The sequence below is a fragment of the Bos grunniens genome, chromosome 19 (assembly GCF_055505025.1).
Source record: "Bos grunniens cultivar Pamir isolate PY7600 chromosome 19, Bosgru_T2T1.0, whole genome shotgun sequence".
Lineage (NCBI taxonomy): Eukaryota > Metazoa > Chordata > Mammalia > Artiodactyla > Bovidae > Bos > Bos grunniens.
In genome coordinates, this window is record NC_141183.1 from 19611709 (window position 1) to 19627260 (window position 15552).

Consider the following 15552-nt stretch of genomic DNA (forward strand, 5'->3'; position numbering starts at 1 on the left):
CCAGAGGAATATCTCGATTTGAGGGTAAGCAGAAACACTGCCGGCACCGTTGTGGCGCAGGCAGGGAAGAAGACAGACCTCAGAGGAAGAGGACTCATTCCTCTCACTTTTCCACCTGCCTCCTCCCCACCCCAACGCCTCATTTCTCCTTACTCTCCACGTTCCTCCATCCCACCGGCAGAGGGGGCAGCCTCTAACTGCCGTGGAATGCATTGTGGACCCCTCAAACCTGCTTCCTACCCCAGCTACACTATATCCCATCAGTAACACCCTCATTCCTTTGGGGCCCTGCTTAGAACACAGCACGTCTATTACGACATTCAGTTGTACCGCTAGAAAGTGATTTCTGTGTCTGACATTCCCCCTTCCGGACCTCCACCTTCAGGAATCACTGATGCTGGCCCTGTAGCTGGTATCTGACAGTATCAGTGAGGCTGGCACCCTATCTGGACCAGAATAAGAGCCTCCTACTCTGTATCAGGAAATGTTTCTCCTCTCTCTGTAACCTCATGGGGCTGTTGTGAGAATTAAACAATTTATCAATTGTAAGGTCTTGAACAGATGTGAGGAGCTGGCATTCTATAAGGCCCTTATAAGAGAGATGCTTGCTGACTGACTAATGGGGGTGAGGGGAGGGACTGCGAGGAGGCAGCTGGTAAGAGTAATGAGTTAGGCTCCATCTCCTAGAGGGCCAAAATCAGGGATCCTCGTTCTGGGGATCTTGAATGAAACTAAAAGTTTGCTGTATGTTGTTATGGGGTAATAGTTGCCTGACTGAGAAGTAATTAATACTATGGAGAGATTCAAGATGCTTCCATTTCCCCACCACCAAATAGCCAGGTGGACAGGCTAGAGTGGAGAGTAGCTTTCATGATGGGAAGGGGACTTCTCTTTTTAAAAAAATTTATTTGGCTACTCCTGTTCTTTGTTGCAGCATGTGGGATCCATTTCCCCGACCAGGGGTCGAACCCCGGGCCCCCTGCATTGGGGACGCAGAGTCCTAGCCACTCGACCACCAGGGAACTCCCAGGGACTTCTTCCTAAATTGAATTAGGAAGATCTTTTGGCTTGAAGGCAGAAGAGAGGGCAGAAAGCATTTTGCTCCGGCAAGTTCTTTGGTTGGAGACGGAAGCCTGTAATTCCAGTCTCTGCCATCTGGGGTCGCTAACTAACTTTCCTTTCCTTGCTCAGTAATAAGGGAGGAGACCACCGAGAAACATCAGGACTTTCTGTAGAGCTTGGCAGTGGTTTTGTGGCTTGTGTTTGTGTGCTTGTTGTTAGTCGCTCAGTCGTGTCCGACTCTTTGTGACCCCCATGGATTGTAACCCGCCAGGCTCCTCTGTCCATGGGAGTTCCCAGGCAAGAATACTGGAGTGGGTTGCCATTTCCTCCTTCCGGAGATCTTCCTGACCCAGGGATCGAACCGAGATCTCCTGCACCGCAGGCAAACTCTTTACCTATACTCAAACCTGGCTTTTCCCGATGGCTCAGTGGTAAAGAATCCGCCTGCAATGCGGGAGACGCAGGTTTGATCCCTGGGTTGGGAAGATTTCCTAAAGAAGGAAATGGCAACCCACTCCAGTGTTCTTCCCTGGGAAATCCCATGGATAGAGGAACCGGTCGGACTACAGTCCACGGGTTCGCAAAGGAGTCGGACAAGACTTAGTGACAAAACAACAGTACTGAAACGTATGATCGCCGGAGCCCAGGGCAAGCTGAGTCTCCTGCAACAAGGGGACCAGTCCCCCCTGCTTCCAGGATCAATTTCCAAGTCAAACCCATTTCTGAGCTTTCCAAGCAAGTTTCCAGAATGCAGTGCATTTCTGATCTTAGGAGACCTGCATATTCTAGAAAGCAGTTGGAGAGGGTGCAAGGTGGGGAATACCGCGGCCAGAGTACTACCTCGGCTGACCCACCGCGCACTTGGCGAAGCGTAGTCTTCCCGCTGAGCTTTCAGTATTCCACGGCTAGAACTAAGTGCAGGTCTACAGTGGAGCCAGAAGCTGGGGTGAAGGCGGGCAACTGGGTTTGTCTTTACTTTTTGAGATGGAACTAGGAAGAAGGATGGCGAGTCACCTTGTTCTGTATTCCGTAGACTGGGGTATGGACCAGCTCTCCGGTCCAGGCTTGAAATAGGGTCTCAGCGCCCCCCACCCCTTTTTTTTTTTTTTTGCAAATTCGCCTAGCGAGTCTGGGATCTAGGTATCCACCAATGAATCCTTAAAAGCTGCTCCTGAGTTTGAGGTCCTATGGGGATGGGTCTCCTGCTCCTTGAGGGGTCTCCCTAAACTCCTCCTGCTCCCTTACCCAGTTGGGAAGCAGGATAATGAGAAAAGGTGAGGCAAGCCTTGAACTGGAACGCGGGTCTAAAGCTGAGAGAAGGGGGCGGGTCTCTTACCATCGCCCTTTTAAGGGAATCGCTGGGCGCCGAGGGACTAGTGGGTACAGGTCCCAGTCCTTGCTTCCCTGGGTAGGATCCTAGCCAGCTGCGGGTGGGGGAATCGTGGGCTGTGTAGTGTCTCCTAAGTCACCACCTCCCCGCCTACCCACTAGCTGCTCGGAAAGGGTACTTTCCTGCAGGTGGTCCCGCGGCGTCCTTATCCCCCTCCCTCTCCCCTTCTCTCTCGGTTTCCGCCCCTTCGCGCGGAGGAGGCCTGGCCGCTTTAAGAGCCGGAGTAGCGATTGACAAGCAATAAACGCGGAGCGCCGGGCTGCGCGGGAGCCACCCGGAGCTAAGGGCCTCTCCAGGCGCAGGTAGGCGCCCCCCGGCCCCCGGGCCAGCACCCACCCGAGGGCCCTCTTGGTCCTGGCACGGCACCTGGGGCCCTTTCTCTGCGTTACACCTCCCCTGGCCTCTTCCCTCTGGCCCCTCCCCTCACTCTCACCCTCCCGCCCCTTTTCTCCCTCTCATCCTCCCGCCCCCACTACCCTTTTCTCGGGGCTCCGAGAGAGAGAGATCAGACCTCGCGGCCCGTGAACACTGGCCCCCCGCCCCTGCGGTGAGGGCTCCTAAGTGACGTCAGGCACAGAGCCTGGTGAGCTGTGCGGGGGCCCGAGTGTCCGTGCGGCTTCTCCGGGGACTGTGCGGATTCTGGGGACTTCGGAGCCGGGCATTACGTAAGAACCGCGTTATTAGCTCTTCCAGGGGTGGGGGCGCAAGACGGAGGTTGTGTGGGTCCCCTTGGCTCCCCTGCCACCTTGGGAGGCCAACACCTCAATCTCTCCTGGGAGGGGGTCCTGCGAAGGGGGAGTGCTGCTGCTTCGCCTCCCAGGTTGTAGAGGGGGCGGGTCTGGGTCGGGGGCCAGGACTAGGATCTGGAGACCTGGGAAGGGGTCGGTGACAGGAGCGAGGAGTCAGGGCCAGAAAGTTAGGTCAACTCAGAGCGGGGAGCGTGAGGACGCGGGCGGGGGTGGGATGGGGGGGCGGTGTGCAGCCATTCAGTGACCTCATCCCCTAGTCTCCGCCGGGCGCGCACGCAGAGAGACTTCTTTGATGGCTCGCAACACACCCCCCTCCTCCCAGGTCCTAGCGCCCAGCGTTTTAGGGCTGGGCTCTTGGGGCGGGGGCACTCTGTTCGTCGGTGCGTGCAGGCCCGCTTGGCCACTAGACCCCATTGCAGTCTGTCTGCCCCTCTCCACGACCTGTAGATCTTCAAAGCTCCTTTGTCAGACCTTTCTCCTCTATATCTCTTTGTACGCGTATTGACAGAGCTTGGAGGAAACCTCCCCCTTTCTCGGTGGGCCCACATCGGCTGCCGACCCTGGGTGGTGTGGATAGCCTGGAGATAGGGGTGAGAGGGCACGTGGGCCCAGGGTTTTGGAAGCTGAGGTGCGAGTTCTCAGATGCCTGGGCTCCGGACCTTGACTCGGAGCCAGGCTGGCTTGCCTGGCACTGCTGTTCTCCTGTGGGCACAGCCGGCCCCGCCCTCCCAGAGGCTTGGGTGGGGGTAGGGCAGAGCTAGCCGATGCCCGTGGGAACGACTCCTCAGGGAGAAAACCCAGGCAGGCTGGGCAAGACTTCTGGGGACCGGATCCTCCCTGCCTCTTCCCACCCTCCACCCTCTGGGGAAGGAGGACTTGGGAGAGTAGTGCCAGCTGGAGAGACCTGCAGGTTCCTGGTCCTCAGGACCCGGGATGGGCCAGGGGTGGGGTTGGGGGGTGGGGAGAAAGGGATCCCTCTCTGATGCTCTCTAGGAATAGGGGTGGCAGGAGTTGTGCCCAGGGCATTAGCTGGCACAGTGGATCCTGGGCATTGCTCCTAGTCTAGGTGCTAGCCTGATAGGAGATGTCCTTCCTTTCCCCGAAAGCTCCTTTCTTCCTTGTCCTCAGGGCAGATCCAGGAGGAAGGGGAGTCATCCTTCCACTTTTGTAATTTCTGCTACTTGAAATTACAAGTAGCAGGGAGCACAGATGACCTGCTCAGGCCTGGGAAGGTGATAGGAAGAGAGAGGATTTCATTAAAATCAGGTAGTGGTCCCTCTAGGGACCTTTTTAGGGGGAGGAGGTGAAGTCGTGGCTCCCCCACCCCCAGGGCCCAGTAGCATTCAGACCTAAAGTGGGCACTGCCAGATGCTTTCTTCCACTCCCCCACCCCTGCTGGGAGCCACCGCGCCTCCTGTTGTCATGGCAACCGGGAATTAGGGTTTTCTCCACTGGCACAAGCCCAGAAAGGCAAAGGGATGAAGGATGGTGGGTTACCCACCTGCACCCTTCCTTGGAGAATAAAGGATCCAACGCCATTCCAGGAGGACCTGGGATGGAAACTGGGTCTGTAAATTCCGTGATGGGTTTTGCCCAGAGCCCCCTGCTCTCCTTGTCCCAGCTCTGGGCTAAGAAGGGGTAGAGGGAGAAAGAGGAAGCAAGAGAGGCCCTAGTGAGGTATGACATCATTTCTGCCAGACAGATGAACAGATGTTTGTAGAGCATCTTCACTGTGCTGGGTCTAGGATCCAGAGGCAAAATAAAACAGATGTGATTCTTGACCCATGGAGCTTAAAGTCAGGGAACACCCATTTTCTTACTTTTTACCTTTTTACTTACATTGGACTTTCCCCCATCCTCTCTCTCTCAAAATAAATAAATAAAAAAGACAGATGGTAGGCAGAAATTTTTTTTCTTTTTGAGTCATAAAACCTGGAGTTTCATTGTGGCTCTCCTTTTCTTTAAAAAAAAATATTTTTATTCATTTATTTGGCTGCACCAAATCTTAGTTGTGCATGTGGGATTTTTAGTTTTGGCATGTGGGTTTTAGTTCCCTGGCCAGGGATCAAACCCAGGCCCCTAGCATTGGGAACCCAAAATCTTAGCCATTGGACCACCAGGGAAGTCCCCATAGCTCTCTATTAGCTTTGTGACCTTGGACAAATCAACTAACCTCTCTGATCCTCTGTCTCCTCCTCCTTGGAGAGATGGGTGTGTCATCCCTTCTTGCCTCCCAGAACTATAGGATAGTTTGGAGTCAGGGCAGTGCCCTCTCCCCTACCCCACTGGCTCCTGAGGGGGAGGTCCTTCCTAATTCCTTCCCCATTATTTTGCCCTTCTGCCTTCTCAATCTCCTCTCTCCCTTCCTCCAGGAGCCCTTGTTGATTTCACCATGCCGGTTGCAGCCACCAACTCCGAGACTGGTAAGAAGTGGGAGAAGGGATGTCAGTTATATCAGTGGTTCAGGGGATTCCAGGCAGGTTGGGGAGCACATTCAGGCACTGCCACAGCTCCCTGTAAGAGCAAACTGACCCCTGCTGCAGCTGCTCCATCCAGCTGCTCAGCCATTCCTCCGGGCAACTTCTATCACCCTGCTGCACCAGCCCCAGGGTGGGGCTGGAGACAGAGCACAACTCACCTCCATGGAGGGGGATGCATGCTCTGAAGACGTCCACAGTGCAGTGCCCCCCAGATGGGTAAAGTGGACCAACACATGGGAGTGTGTGTGTGCTGGGCTGTGGAGAATGCCAGGTCAGGAAGCCTTGGCTTAGTCCTGTAGGAAGTTTTAGGGCAAGGTTGTGGGCCACCCAGACAAGCTAGGAAGCCTCAGGAACAATCTGCTTAGATTCTTGGAGGCTGTGTCTCTTCTGTCAAGACGTGATGTGAAACTCAAAGGCTATAATAGGGAAAGTATGTTACCATTAGGGATATTCACAGTTATTATGCTGTGCTGCTGAGTTGTTGTTACCTCTTTAACCTGTGACCCTGAATCAGTCACCTCGCTTTGAGGACCTAGGTTTCCCCATCTGTAGAATGAGGTGATAGGACAAGATCAGTGTTTTTAACTTGTATTGGTCCTGGATCCTATTGAGAATCTGATGCAAACCGAGGGCCTTCATCATAGACAAAGGCTTCTATGCACGAAGTCTGCATTCCACTCCAGGGGTTCAGGGATCGCACCCTGAGTGTATGCAGAGACCCACCAGGTGAAGTGCCCTGTACTCAGGCTCTCAGAGGGCCCTGACAGTTGTGAACTGTTCTTGTTTTTCTCTGATTGATCCCCGCTTGGGTGCCTCCTGACCTTGTAGCCCCTTCCTTCTCTCTAGGTGCTGCTATTGCTTCTGCAAGATGTTCCAGGCCTCCCAGTTCAGTTAGATTGACTTCTCTGTGCCCTCCCCTCTGAAAAACTGAAGCAGGAAAGTGAAGGCTGCTGTGAGGGGCCAGAACTAAACTGTGACACCCTTGTCCCCCAGGAAAGGCCTCTTCTCCATGCAGTGGCCAGACTGTCCCAATGTCCCCTAGCTGCTGCAGCCTTGGAGGGTTCAGTGCATTCCCCACTGCTCCAGCCTGCCTGGGCCCCTCTGTAAGCTGCTTAGGGGTTAATTAAGCCCATCCCTGAGCCTGTGATTAAAGGCCTGTCAATCTGGGGCTGTCCAGTAAACCCATTAATGGTGCCTGGCAGGGGTGTAGAGGGAGGGGAAGGCCCAGCGCTTTGGTTTCCCTGCTTCAGGCCACTTGATGGGCCCTGGTGGGGTGGGGGACAGGGTAGGGAGTGGAGTTCAGGAGATAGGTATGAGGGTCTGCTTCCTCTGAGGACTCCTGGGGCACCTGCTCCCCTGGGTGTTGTGTCATGGGCTTTCTGTATCCAAAGGAAGAAAGTTGCTTAAAGCAACTTAAGCAAAATTTGGAGGCTGCGTTTCTTCCTCTGAAAAGAGGCAATGGGCGACTCAAAGGCCAGAAGCTTTGTCTTTCCCTCAGGTGGCCCTCTGTGCCTGCCCCGGGGTTGGGCAGGCTCCTGGCCTCAAAACTCTAATGGTGGCTTCTGCCCCTTCTCATTTGGTGGTCATTACACTTCCCACGGGTCTGATAGACAGCTGTACCCTTGCCTCTAAGGTCAAGTTCACCACCCCCCCCTCCTTCTCCTTTACCTTCCCCCAGAGATCCTTCCCTTGGCCTCTGCAGAAATTGAAGCTAGCAGGGTCCTTCTACCCTGATCCACATATCAATATGGCCACTATCATCGTGAAGGGAGCGAGATGGTGTGGGTGTTTTCCTCTTGCAGAGAGACCCTAACTCCATTCCTAGTAAGGTGGAGGAGCTCTTTCCCTGAGGGTTGGAGATGCATGGGTGTTGGCATGGGTGAGAGTCCTTGCTCCTGGTCTCCAGACCTGAAGCTCTGCCTCTGCACCGGGTTCCCTCCTTTCTTTGAATTAAGGCTGGAATGTGGGGCTTTCAGGTGGAGCTGTCCCTTTAAATCTCTGGGTTAATGTTCTAGTGTGTAATCCTGCTTGCTGCCATGGCAACCAGGGTGTGCTGTGACCCTGTGCCACTCCTCAGGGAATGGCAGTCTGGTGGCAGGAGCAGTGCCTAGTGGTGGCCTCAAGGGTGCAGGGTCTCAGAGGAAGGAATGGTGGCTCTGGGCTGGGGTAACTTTCAAAACCCCTCCCTTCCTGCCCACGCTAGTCTCTTCTGAATGAATACTCCCTCACCTTTTCCCAAGTCCCCAGTACCTAAGTCCCAAGATGCCTGTCTTGTCCACAGCCATGGCCCCCTGAAGCAAGTGGTGGGGGGCGGGGGCGCACTTGGAGATGGGGTGGAGAAGCTACTCCTGAGATGTGGGGTCTGAGGGCCGTGCCACTGCCTCCTCATGAGAGTCGTTCTTGGGGGCTTCCTTTGGCCCTGAGGGAGTCACTGTAAAGAAAACTGGGTGAGGGGACCGAGAGGAGAGGTCGGAAGTCTCGAGGAGGAGGTGGCAGGCGGTGTAATTGAGGAGGGACTTCTAGAAGAGAGGGACTGGAATAAGATGGGGCCAAGTCCCCATCCACCTTGGGTTTCTGGGAGGGGAGGGTCTCTGAGCACCGCTCCAGTCTTGATGGGGGGCAAGCTTAACAACACCCCCACCCCCACGCCCCGGCCAGAAACCTTTCCTCAGCCGCCTCCTTGCCTTTTAGTGATAGGTATTCAAACAGGGGAATCTGGCCACCGTGGGACGAGGACCCTTCCACGGCCCCCTCCCAGCTCTTTCACAGCTCCCTCCCGCCTGTCTGCTCCCAGTCTGGGCTTTGGCCAATCAACAAGGCAGTCAGGCGGCTGAGCCTTACAATTGGCTGATCCTGCAGAGGGCGCTCCCTGAGTCCCACCTCCTCCAGCGCTGCCCACTTCTGGCTGGGAAGGCTGCGGTGGCGTGGAGGCTACTCCACAGCCCAGGTCCCGGAGGGAGTCAGCCATGGCCGGCAGCCCAGGGAGCGGGGCCTCTTTGGAGGGTATATCCCTGGGCTCCTCTGAGGAAGCTGAGCTCCGGAGGGAAGGTAGGGAAACGTGGAGTGGCGAGGCTGGGGTCTGGTCTTGAGGGGTTTAGGGCATCTGGAGAGGGTACCCTAGAAGCAGGCTCTCCGAAGCCTAAGGGTCTCCGGGCGCGGTCCCCCAGGAGAGCTGACCTGTACTGAGGGCACCAACTCCCTTGGCTCAATCCCCTCCCATTGCTGGCAGGCTGGGGAATCTGTGTGTGAAGATGACAGGAGAGGAAGGGTCCCAGGATATCCTGGCAGAGTGGGAAGGGTTCCTGCCCTGGCCTCTTTCTGAGTCCACTAAGGACCTGGCAGGTTCTGACCGATGCCAAGCCCAGACATGAGCAGGAGTGGTCTGGAGGGCAGGTATGAATGTCATTTGTGGAAAAGGTGGGGAGAATGAGAGGGAAGAGTGTGGAAGGCCAAGGGTCCCTGACCAGTGGCTACCAGCTTCCAATCTCAGAGCCTCCTGCAGCCCACCCCCATCCCTTCCTGGAGGAGGGGGCATGGCTGAGAACAGTGAGAGGTGCCAGGGACTGTACCCACCCTCCTCCTTCCCAGCTTGGGTGCTGTTATGCAGATGTAGGCGTGGGTGGCAGGGTGGCAGAGTAATGATACCCCCTGCCCATCTCTGCCCCCAGCTGGGCACACTCTGCTTCTGCCTCCCTTCCCCCAGAACCTGCCACAGCCAGTAGCTCCCACCTCTGCTAGTGGGGGAAGACAGCCCCTACCTGAGGCTGAGCCCCTCAGCAGTGGCCCAGCTTCAGGTGTTCTCCCCTTGCTGATGTCCCATCCCCGGCTGAGGGTTTGCTGATCCCTAGGATGATTTGGTCTGACCTCTGCCCCTGGGTGTCCACAGTCATCCCAAGCCCCAGAGTGCCTATTTCCCCCAGCTTCTACCAGTGTCCTGGGCCTCAGCCTTGGCTTCCTATGATCTATATTAATTTCCAGGTCATTGTCTTTCAGAGCTGAAGGGCCTGTAGATACCATCCAGTTTAATCCACCCATTTTACAGGAAGGAAAGACTGAGGCCTGTGATGGACAGTGACTTGTGCAAAATCACCCTGAATTAGTGGCACAACTGGTAATGGATGGCGGGTAGGCCCTAACCTCCTGCTTGGCTGTCTGCTGACTCCAGGCTCACACTCCAGGGACGTGTTCCAAGCGCCATCTCTCTCACCCCTGAGCCTGCCACGTGCAGGTGGCTGAGTCCTGTGGCTTCAACCCATCCAGAGATTGAATGCTGTGGTTCTCTGGTTTAGGGCAGAAACTGGAACCTGACATCTGCTTCCATTTCTCCCCTGCCCCCACCTCAAAGTCCACTTCCTGGTGCTGGGAGCCTTCCACCTCCCAGGCTAGTATTACCTAGGGCCTAGAGAACAGGCCAAGGAAATTGCCCTTCCCCTCTTAGGGCCTCTGCCACAGGCATTCTAGGGCTTGGAGTGCCAGGCGGGGAAGGATGTGCTGCGGGGAGGGGCTGTCTTCTGTGGGATGGAGGGTAAGAGGGGTGGGGTTTCTATGGTGTGTTTGGGTCCCCTGTGCTCAGCTGGCGCCTGTGTGTCTCACTGTCTGCTCCTTCCATCCAGCCATGCAGCAAGTCCTGGACAACCTGGGATCTCTCCCCAATGCCACGGGAGCAGCCGAACTGGACCTGATCTTCCTTCGAGGCATTATGGAAAGTCCTATAGTGAGATCCCTGGCCAAGGTAGTGTGCTCCAGGGAGGTGGACACAAGGGTGCTGTGCCTGGGAAGGCATAGCAGGGGGTGGGATGTTAGCCACAGGGAGCCCTGGGAATGGGACAGGTGGCACTCGAGACCCTGGGAGGGGGGTATGCATGGACATCCATGCCCGGGTGATCAATCTGAACCACTGCAGGTGGTGGGGGCCCACCTCCATTCCTGACTGTTGAGTCCAGAGACGTGCCCATGTGGATGGATGTTTGGTGACTGCCAGGTTATGGAGGGTATGCTTGGTTGGGAATGAGCATGGCTGTGCTGTAGAATCTCTGAGGTTCAGCCTGCTTATCTTTCTGCCTCTGGACACTTTGTGCAGACATCTTTCTAAGGTCACCTGCCACATACCAGGCAGGGGAGAGACTCACTGAAAGACAAAGTTACAAACCACTTTGGTAATGACTTTGATAGAGGCAGATGCATTAGGTGTTTGGGGAGGGTAAAGGATGCCTGACCCAACCCAGGGTGGGCAGGGAAGCTACCCTGGAGGAAAGGTCACTTGTGTTGAGTCTTGAAGATTGAGGAGGAGGGGCAGTGCATTCCAGGCCACAAGAAGAATTTCAACAGGAACAGAGGTGAGAGAGCTAGAAACGTACAGGGGCTGTAAGTGTTGAGAGCTAGAAATGTACAGGGGCTGTAAGTGTTGATGTGAGGCTGGAGCTTTAGGTGTGAGACAGGGAGTATGAGCTGTGGAGATGTTGGCAGCTGTTGGCAGCTGATGAAGGGCCCTAGGAGCTGTGCCTGGGGCTTAGGCATCGTCCTGTGATGCCCTGTGAGCAACTTGGAGCCTTTTGTGGATTTTAAGCAGGCATGTGATGATGGCACATGGATGTTTTGGGAGCATCCCTCTGGTAGCCATAGGGAGGACGGTTGGAGGGTCATGACTGGAGTTGGAGAGACCGGAGTCGGTGATCATCCTGAATTAGATCTGTGGTAACAGTTCTTGAGAGAGTTCTTGATTTATTTCTTGATAAAAGAAATATTTAGGAAATAAATTGGCAGTACTTGATGCTTGGGTGTGGACGGTCAGGGGTGGGGGTAGCCAGGCACCTGAGATTCTGTACTGGGGAAGGGCTGGTGCCACCTTCAACTGTGACAACAAGCAAGGATGGAACAGGGGAGGGGGCGACCCCTTTGCTGGGGAGGAGGAGAGGAGGTGAGAATGATGCCAATAGCTGTGTTGGAGGCAAGGCTGGGAGTTGCAGGGAATCGTGTTAATTGCTCAGATTTCTCAGTGGGGTGGGCGGTCTTCAGCTGAGAATTAAGGATCAGGGATTGAGTGGAGTGGGGGTGGAGGGTGGGATTTGGAAGTGAAGGGTCAACTAATAATTAATTACTAAAGGGGAGAGAGGGACCCTACCGAAAGTCAGGGAGCAGGATCAACAGGGCCCCAGATCATCAATCCAGGGTGGGGATGATTCAGTCCAGAGACACTGAGGGTGGCTTTGGTCCAGGGCTTGTGCCGGATGGGGGCTGTAGGAGGCTGAGGTGCAGGGAGAGGTGAGAGTGGCTCAGAGCATCACCTCTGGGGCTGAGGCTGGGAGGGGAGGGGAGAGTGGCCAGGAAGAAACAGAAGGGCGGGGAGAACGTGGAGGCAAAGACCTGGGGGCTCTCTGGGGTAAGTGTCTGGGGAGAGAGTGTACAGCTGGAGGAGGAAAAGGCCAAGGTCAGAGAGGGAGGTGGGAAGTGAAAGGTTTCCAAGGAGGACAGTTCTAGGGATAACATTTTGAATGTGGCTATGGGGGTGCAAAGAGGCCATCAGTGTTAAAGAATTCTAGGAATGGATGGGTTGGGTGTGGGATGGGGTGTCTACACAGGCATGAGGGTGGGGAGACACAGGAGGCAGCCCCAGGGTCTCCGGTAAATGGTGGTGGGTGTGACCAGGAAGTTGGATGATAGTGGGGGGTGGGGCAGTACAGCTAGGTGGTGGGTCTTCCACAGGGTGAGGTGGGGACTCTGTCACAGGACAGCTGTGGCCTTTTCTGACATGGGGCTTGGAAGGGGACCAGATGCTAGTGGGAGGTTCTGGGGAAGAGAAAACCAAGCAGATTGGAGGAGATTGGAAAAAGGTAGGTTGCCTCTTAGTCAGTGGTTAAGGACTGGACTTATGTATTAAAAATCAAAACGAGGAGTTATGCATGTTTCAAACAGAGAGAATATGAGCTCCTTGAGGACAGCGATGTTGGCTTTGTTTACTACTGTGTCCCCAGAGCCTAAAACGGTGCCTGGCACATAACAGGTCCTCACTGAATGTTTGTTGAATGAATGAATACAAGAAAGTGTGCAGAAAAAGCACGTAGTACCCACCTCCAGGATGTGAATGCTGATCACATTTGCTTTAGTTCTGGCTCTTTCTTTTTAAGAAATAAAAAGTGTGTCCAGTAAATGCCTCTCCCCTTTTCCTCATTTCCACTGCTGTCCCTGGCCACGGGTGACCCGTGGCTGGAGTTGATGATACCATGCCCCTGAATATTTGCCCATCTTGACTACATATGTATTTAGATGTAAACTACGTGCCCCTGTTATATGTGTTTTTAAACTTTACATAATGGAATGATAGTGGAAGCAGCGATGGTTTTTGAGATTTCTAGTTCATATAAGTGATATAGTTACTGACATGCATAGAGACATAGATTCATTTGGACTGTTGTGTTATACTCCAATATGTGAACAGAGCCCAGTGTATTCGTTTTCTGGTTCCCCTACTGAGAGACAGGTACACTGTTGCTGACTTGTTGCTGTTAAGCACAGTGCGGCAGTGAACATCCTTACATCCCTCTGCTTCCACACATGAGTTAGAGTTTCTCTAGGGTGGACACTTGGCAGTGGAATTGCTGAGGACCTGCATTTGAACCTCAACATCTATAACCTTCCAAAGCTGACTTCACAGTTGAATTTATTAAACCACACCATCTCTGAGTCACACTAGCTATTTGCTTCTACAGCGTGACAGCCAGTGAAATAAGGAGGCTCTCTCGGGATGCAGAACCTCAGGGTTAGAAGGTTCTTTAGCCAGAACCCTCCAGAGGGAGATGCGCCCCTACCCCATCCCCACCTCCATAGCATTCCTCTCTAGTGGCCTCTTAGAACCCATCTGACAGCTCTCCAAAGGTGAGATTGGTGGCTGGATGGCTCTGTCATTCACTTGGTCATTCCGTCATCTGTCCTCTATTCAACAGATATCTCTTGCATGCTCACCAAGGCCAGGCGCAGTGCTAGGGCGGTGGCAATGAAACGTCAGATAGTTTATTCTTCTCCTGAGGGAGCCCAGAGTCTGTCAATTTCTCACTGAGCTCAGCAATGTCCTAGTCCTGGGACCACAGCCTGATGGAAAAGTTACCAATGTACTGTCAGTTTACATAAGTAAACTTTCTTCTCCAGGAATGTTCTCTCCATCTAGCTGTGAAACAAACAGGAAATGAATCTCCATAAGGGAGCATCTGAGCTCAGTAAGAACTTCCTTGGTGGCTCAGACAGTAAAGAATCTGCCTGTAATGTGGGAGACTTGGTTTTGATCTCTGGTTTGGGAAGATCCCCTGGAGGAAGGCATGGCAGTCCACTCCAGTATTCTTGCCTGGAGAGTCCCAATGGATAGAGGAGCCTGGTGGACTATGGTCCATGGGGTTGCCAAGAGTCAGCTCAGGAAAAATCCCTCTGACCCCTATATATGTGACCCTTTGCAATACAACTTTGCCAGTCCTCTCATCAAAAGGTAAACTTTCTCCACTCTTCAATCTGGGCTTGACCACATGACTTGCTTTGATCTACCAGACCTACATCTTACTCCTTCTCATACATATAATGATTACATATACACAGATCAATTTCTAACCTATTAGACAAAGTACTTTATCAAAAATATAGCAGCAAAAGCTTAGAAGCCCAGAAACCCACAGGAGTAGAGCCCAAGTAAAACCGACGTGGTAGTTATTCACCTCCTTCCCTTTCCCTGATGACACGGACTTGACTGTCCTCTCCGGGGAGGTGCCAGACAATGCGGGAGGGGCTGCCTTGGGTAGATCTGGAACCAGGGAGGAGCAGGCCCTGAGGGGACAAGCCCAGAGAGTTAACAGGCGCTGAAGGAAGTCAAATCTGGCAGGCAGATCGGAAATCCAGAGGGTTGGCTATGGAGAGCAGGTGGCAGTCCTGGCAGGTGGGTGACGTCTGGGAGCTGACGTGGACCCAGTAGCAGGTGTTCCAACAACAGGCAGGGCCACGATGAGGAATCAAAGGCAGATGACATTCAGAAATTTAGGCAAACGGTTATCAGTGGGGACAGCTGCCAGTTGGGAGGCCTGTGAACTAATCCACATGAGATGAAGAAGAAAATAAACAGCGTTTGAAGTCCGATTCATTGACTGGCTGTGTGACCTTAGTAGGGCTGACAGCCTCTCCGAGCTTCAGCCATTACTTCTGAGAAATGGGGATAACAATACTTACCTCTCAGAGTTGTGGTCAGGAGAGGGGGAGGTCATGGATGTGGAAGTGTTTGGCCTTTGGACTGGAATTCAGAGGGAAGACCCAGTCCTGTGGTGGTGGTGGGAAGGTGAGACAGCTGGCAAAGAAAGGCAGGGTCTTAAAAGAATGAGGGGCCAGGAGGGTCACCAAGATGGAGACTCTGACCAGGGGACATGGTGGGGAGCCCAGTGCCTCAGTTAGCTTTTGCTGTGTAACAAACTACCCCACAGCATAGTGGCGTGACTTGTGTCTCATGATTTTGTGGATTGGCTGGGTGGTTTTCTGGTCTGGGTTTGCTCAGTTGGGATGGGGTAGGACAGCCTCAGTCGCGTGACTGGTGACGCAGCCGGGAAGGCTGCACTGTCTGGGACAGTGTGGTCTCTCATCCTCTAGGAGGGTGGCCCAGGTTGCTTCACATGGTGGTCTCAGCTGTAATGAAAGACCAGCCTCCAGTCCTAGACCCTTTTCAAGCCTCTGCTTTTACATCTCATTGGCCAAAGCAAATCACGTGGCCAAATTCAGGTGGAAGAGTCCCTTTACCTTCTGGCTCACCATGCTTTCAGATTTTGAATTACTTTCAATTTTGAATTACTTAATTATGAGCCTGGGCGTCAAGTGGGAATTCTGTCTCCTGATCAGAGAAGTTGGAGTG

The 15552-nt window shown here is 53.9% G+C and overlaps 1 protein-coding gene across 4 annotated transcripts in view; it reads left to right on the forward strand.

The window, feature by feature from the left end:
- Positions 1–620: 620 nt before the first annotated feature.
- The window catches only part of MPP2 (MAGUK p55 scaffold protein 2), a 31419-nt gene continuing 16487 nt past the window's right edge, over positions 621–15552 (forward strand). The window contains exons 1-4 of one of the 4 annotated variants that reach the window (XM_086357461.1): positions 621–655; positions 2653–2754; positions 5574–5624; positions 10295–10413. In XM_086357461.1, the coding sequence (XP_086213587.1) occupies positions 5594–5624; positions 10295–10413 (150 nt within the window). In that variant the 5' untranslated portion in view covers positions 621–655; positions 2653–2754; positions 5574–5593. Of the gene's footprint in view, positions 656–2157; positions 2755–2799; positions 3118–5573; positions 5625–8632; positions 8730–10294; positions 10414–15552 lie in introns of those variants that run through there. The other 3 variants (XM_086357460.1, XM_086357459.1, XM_086357462.1) reach the window with 3 other exon arrangements.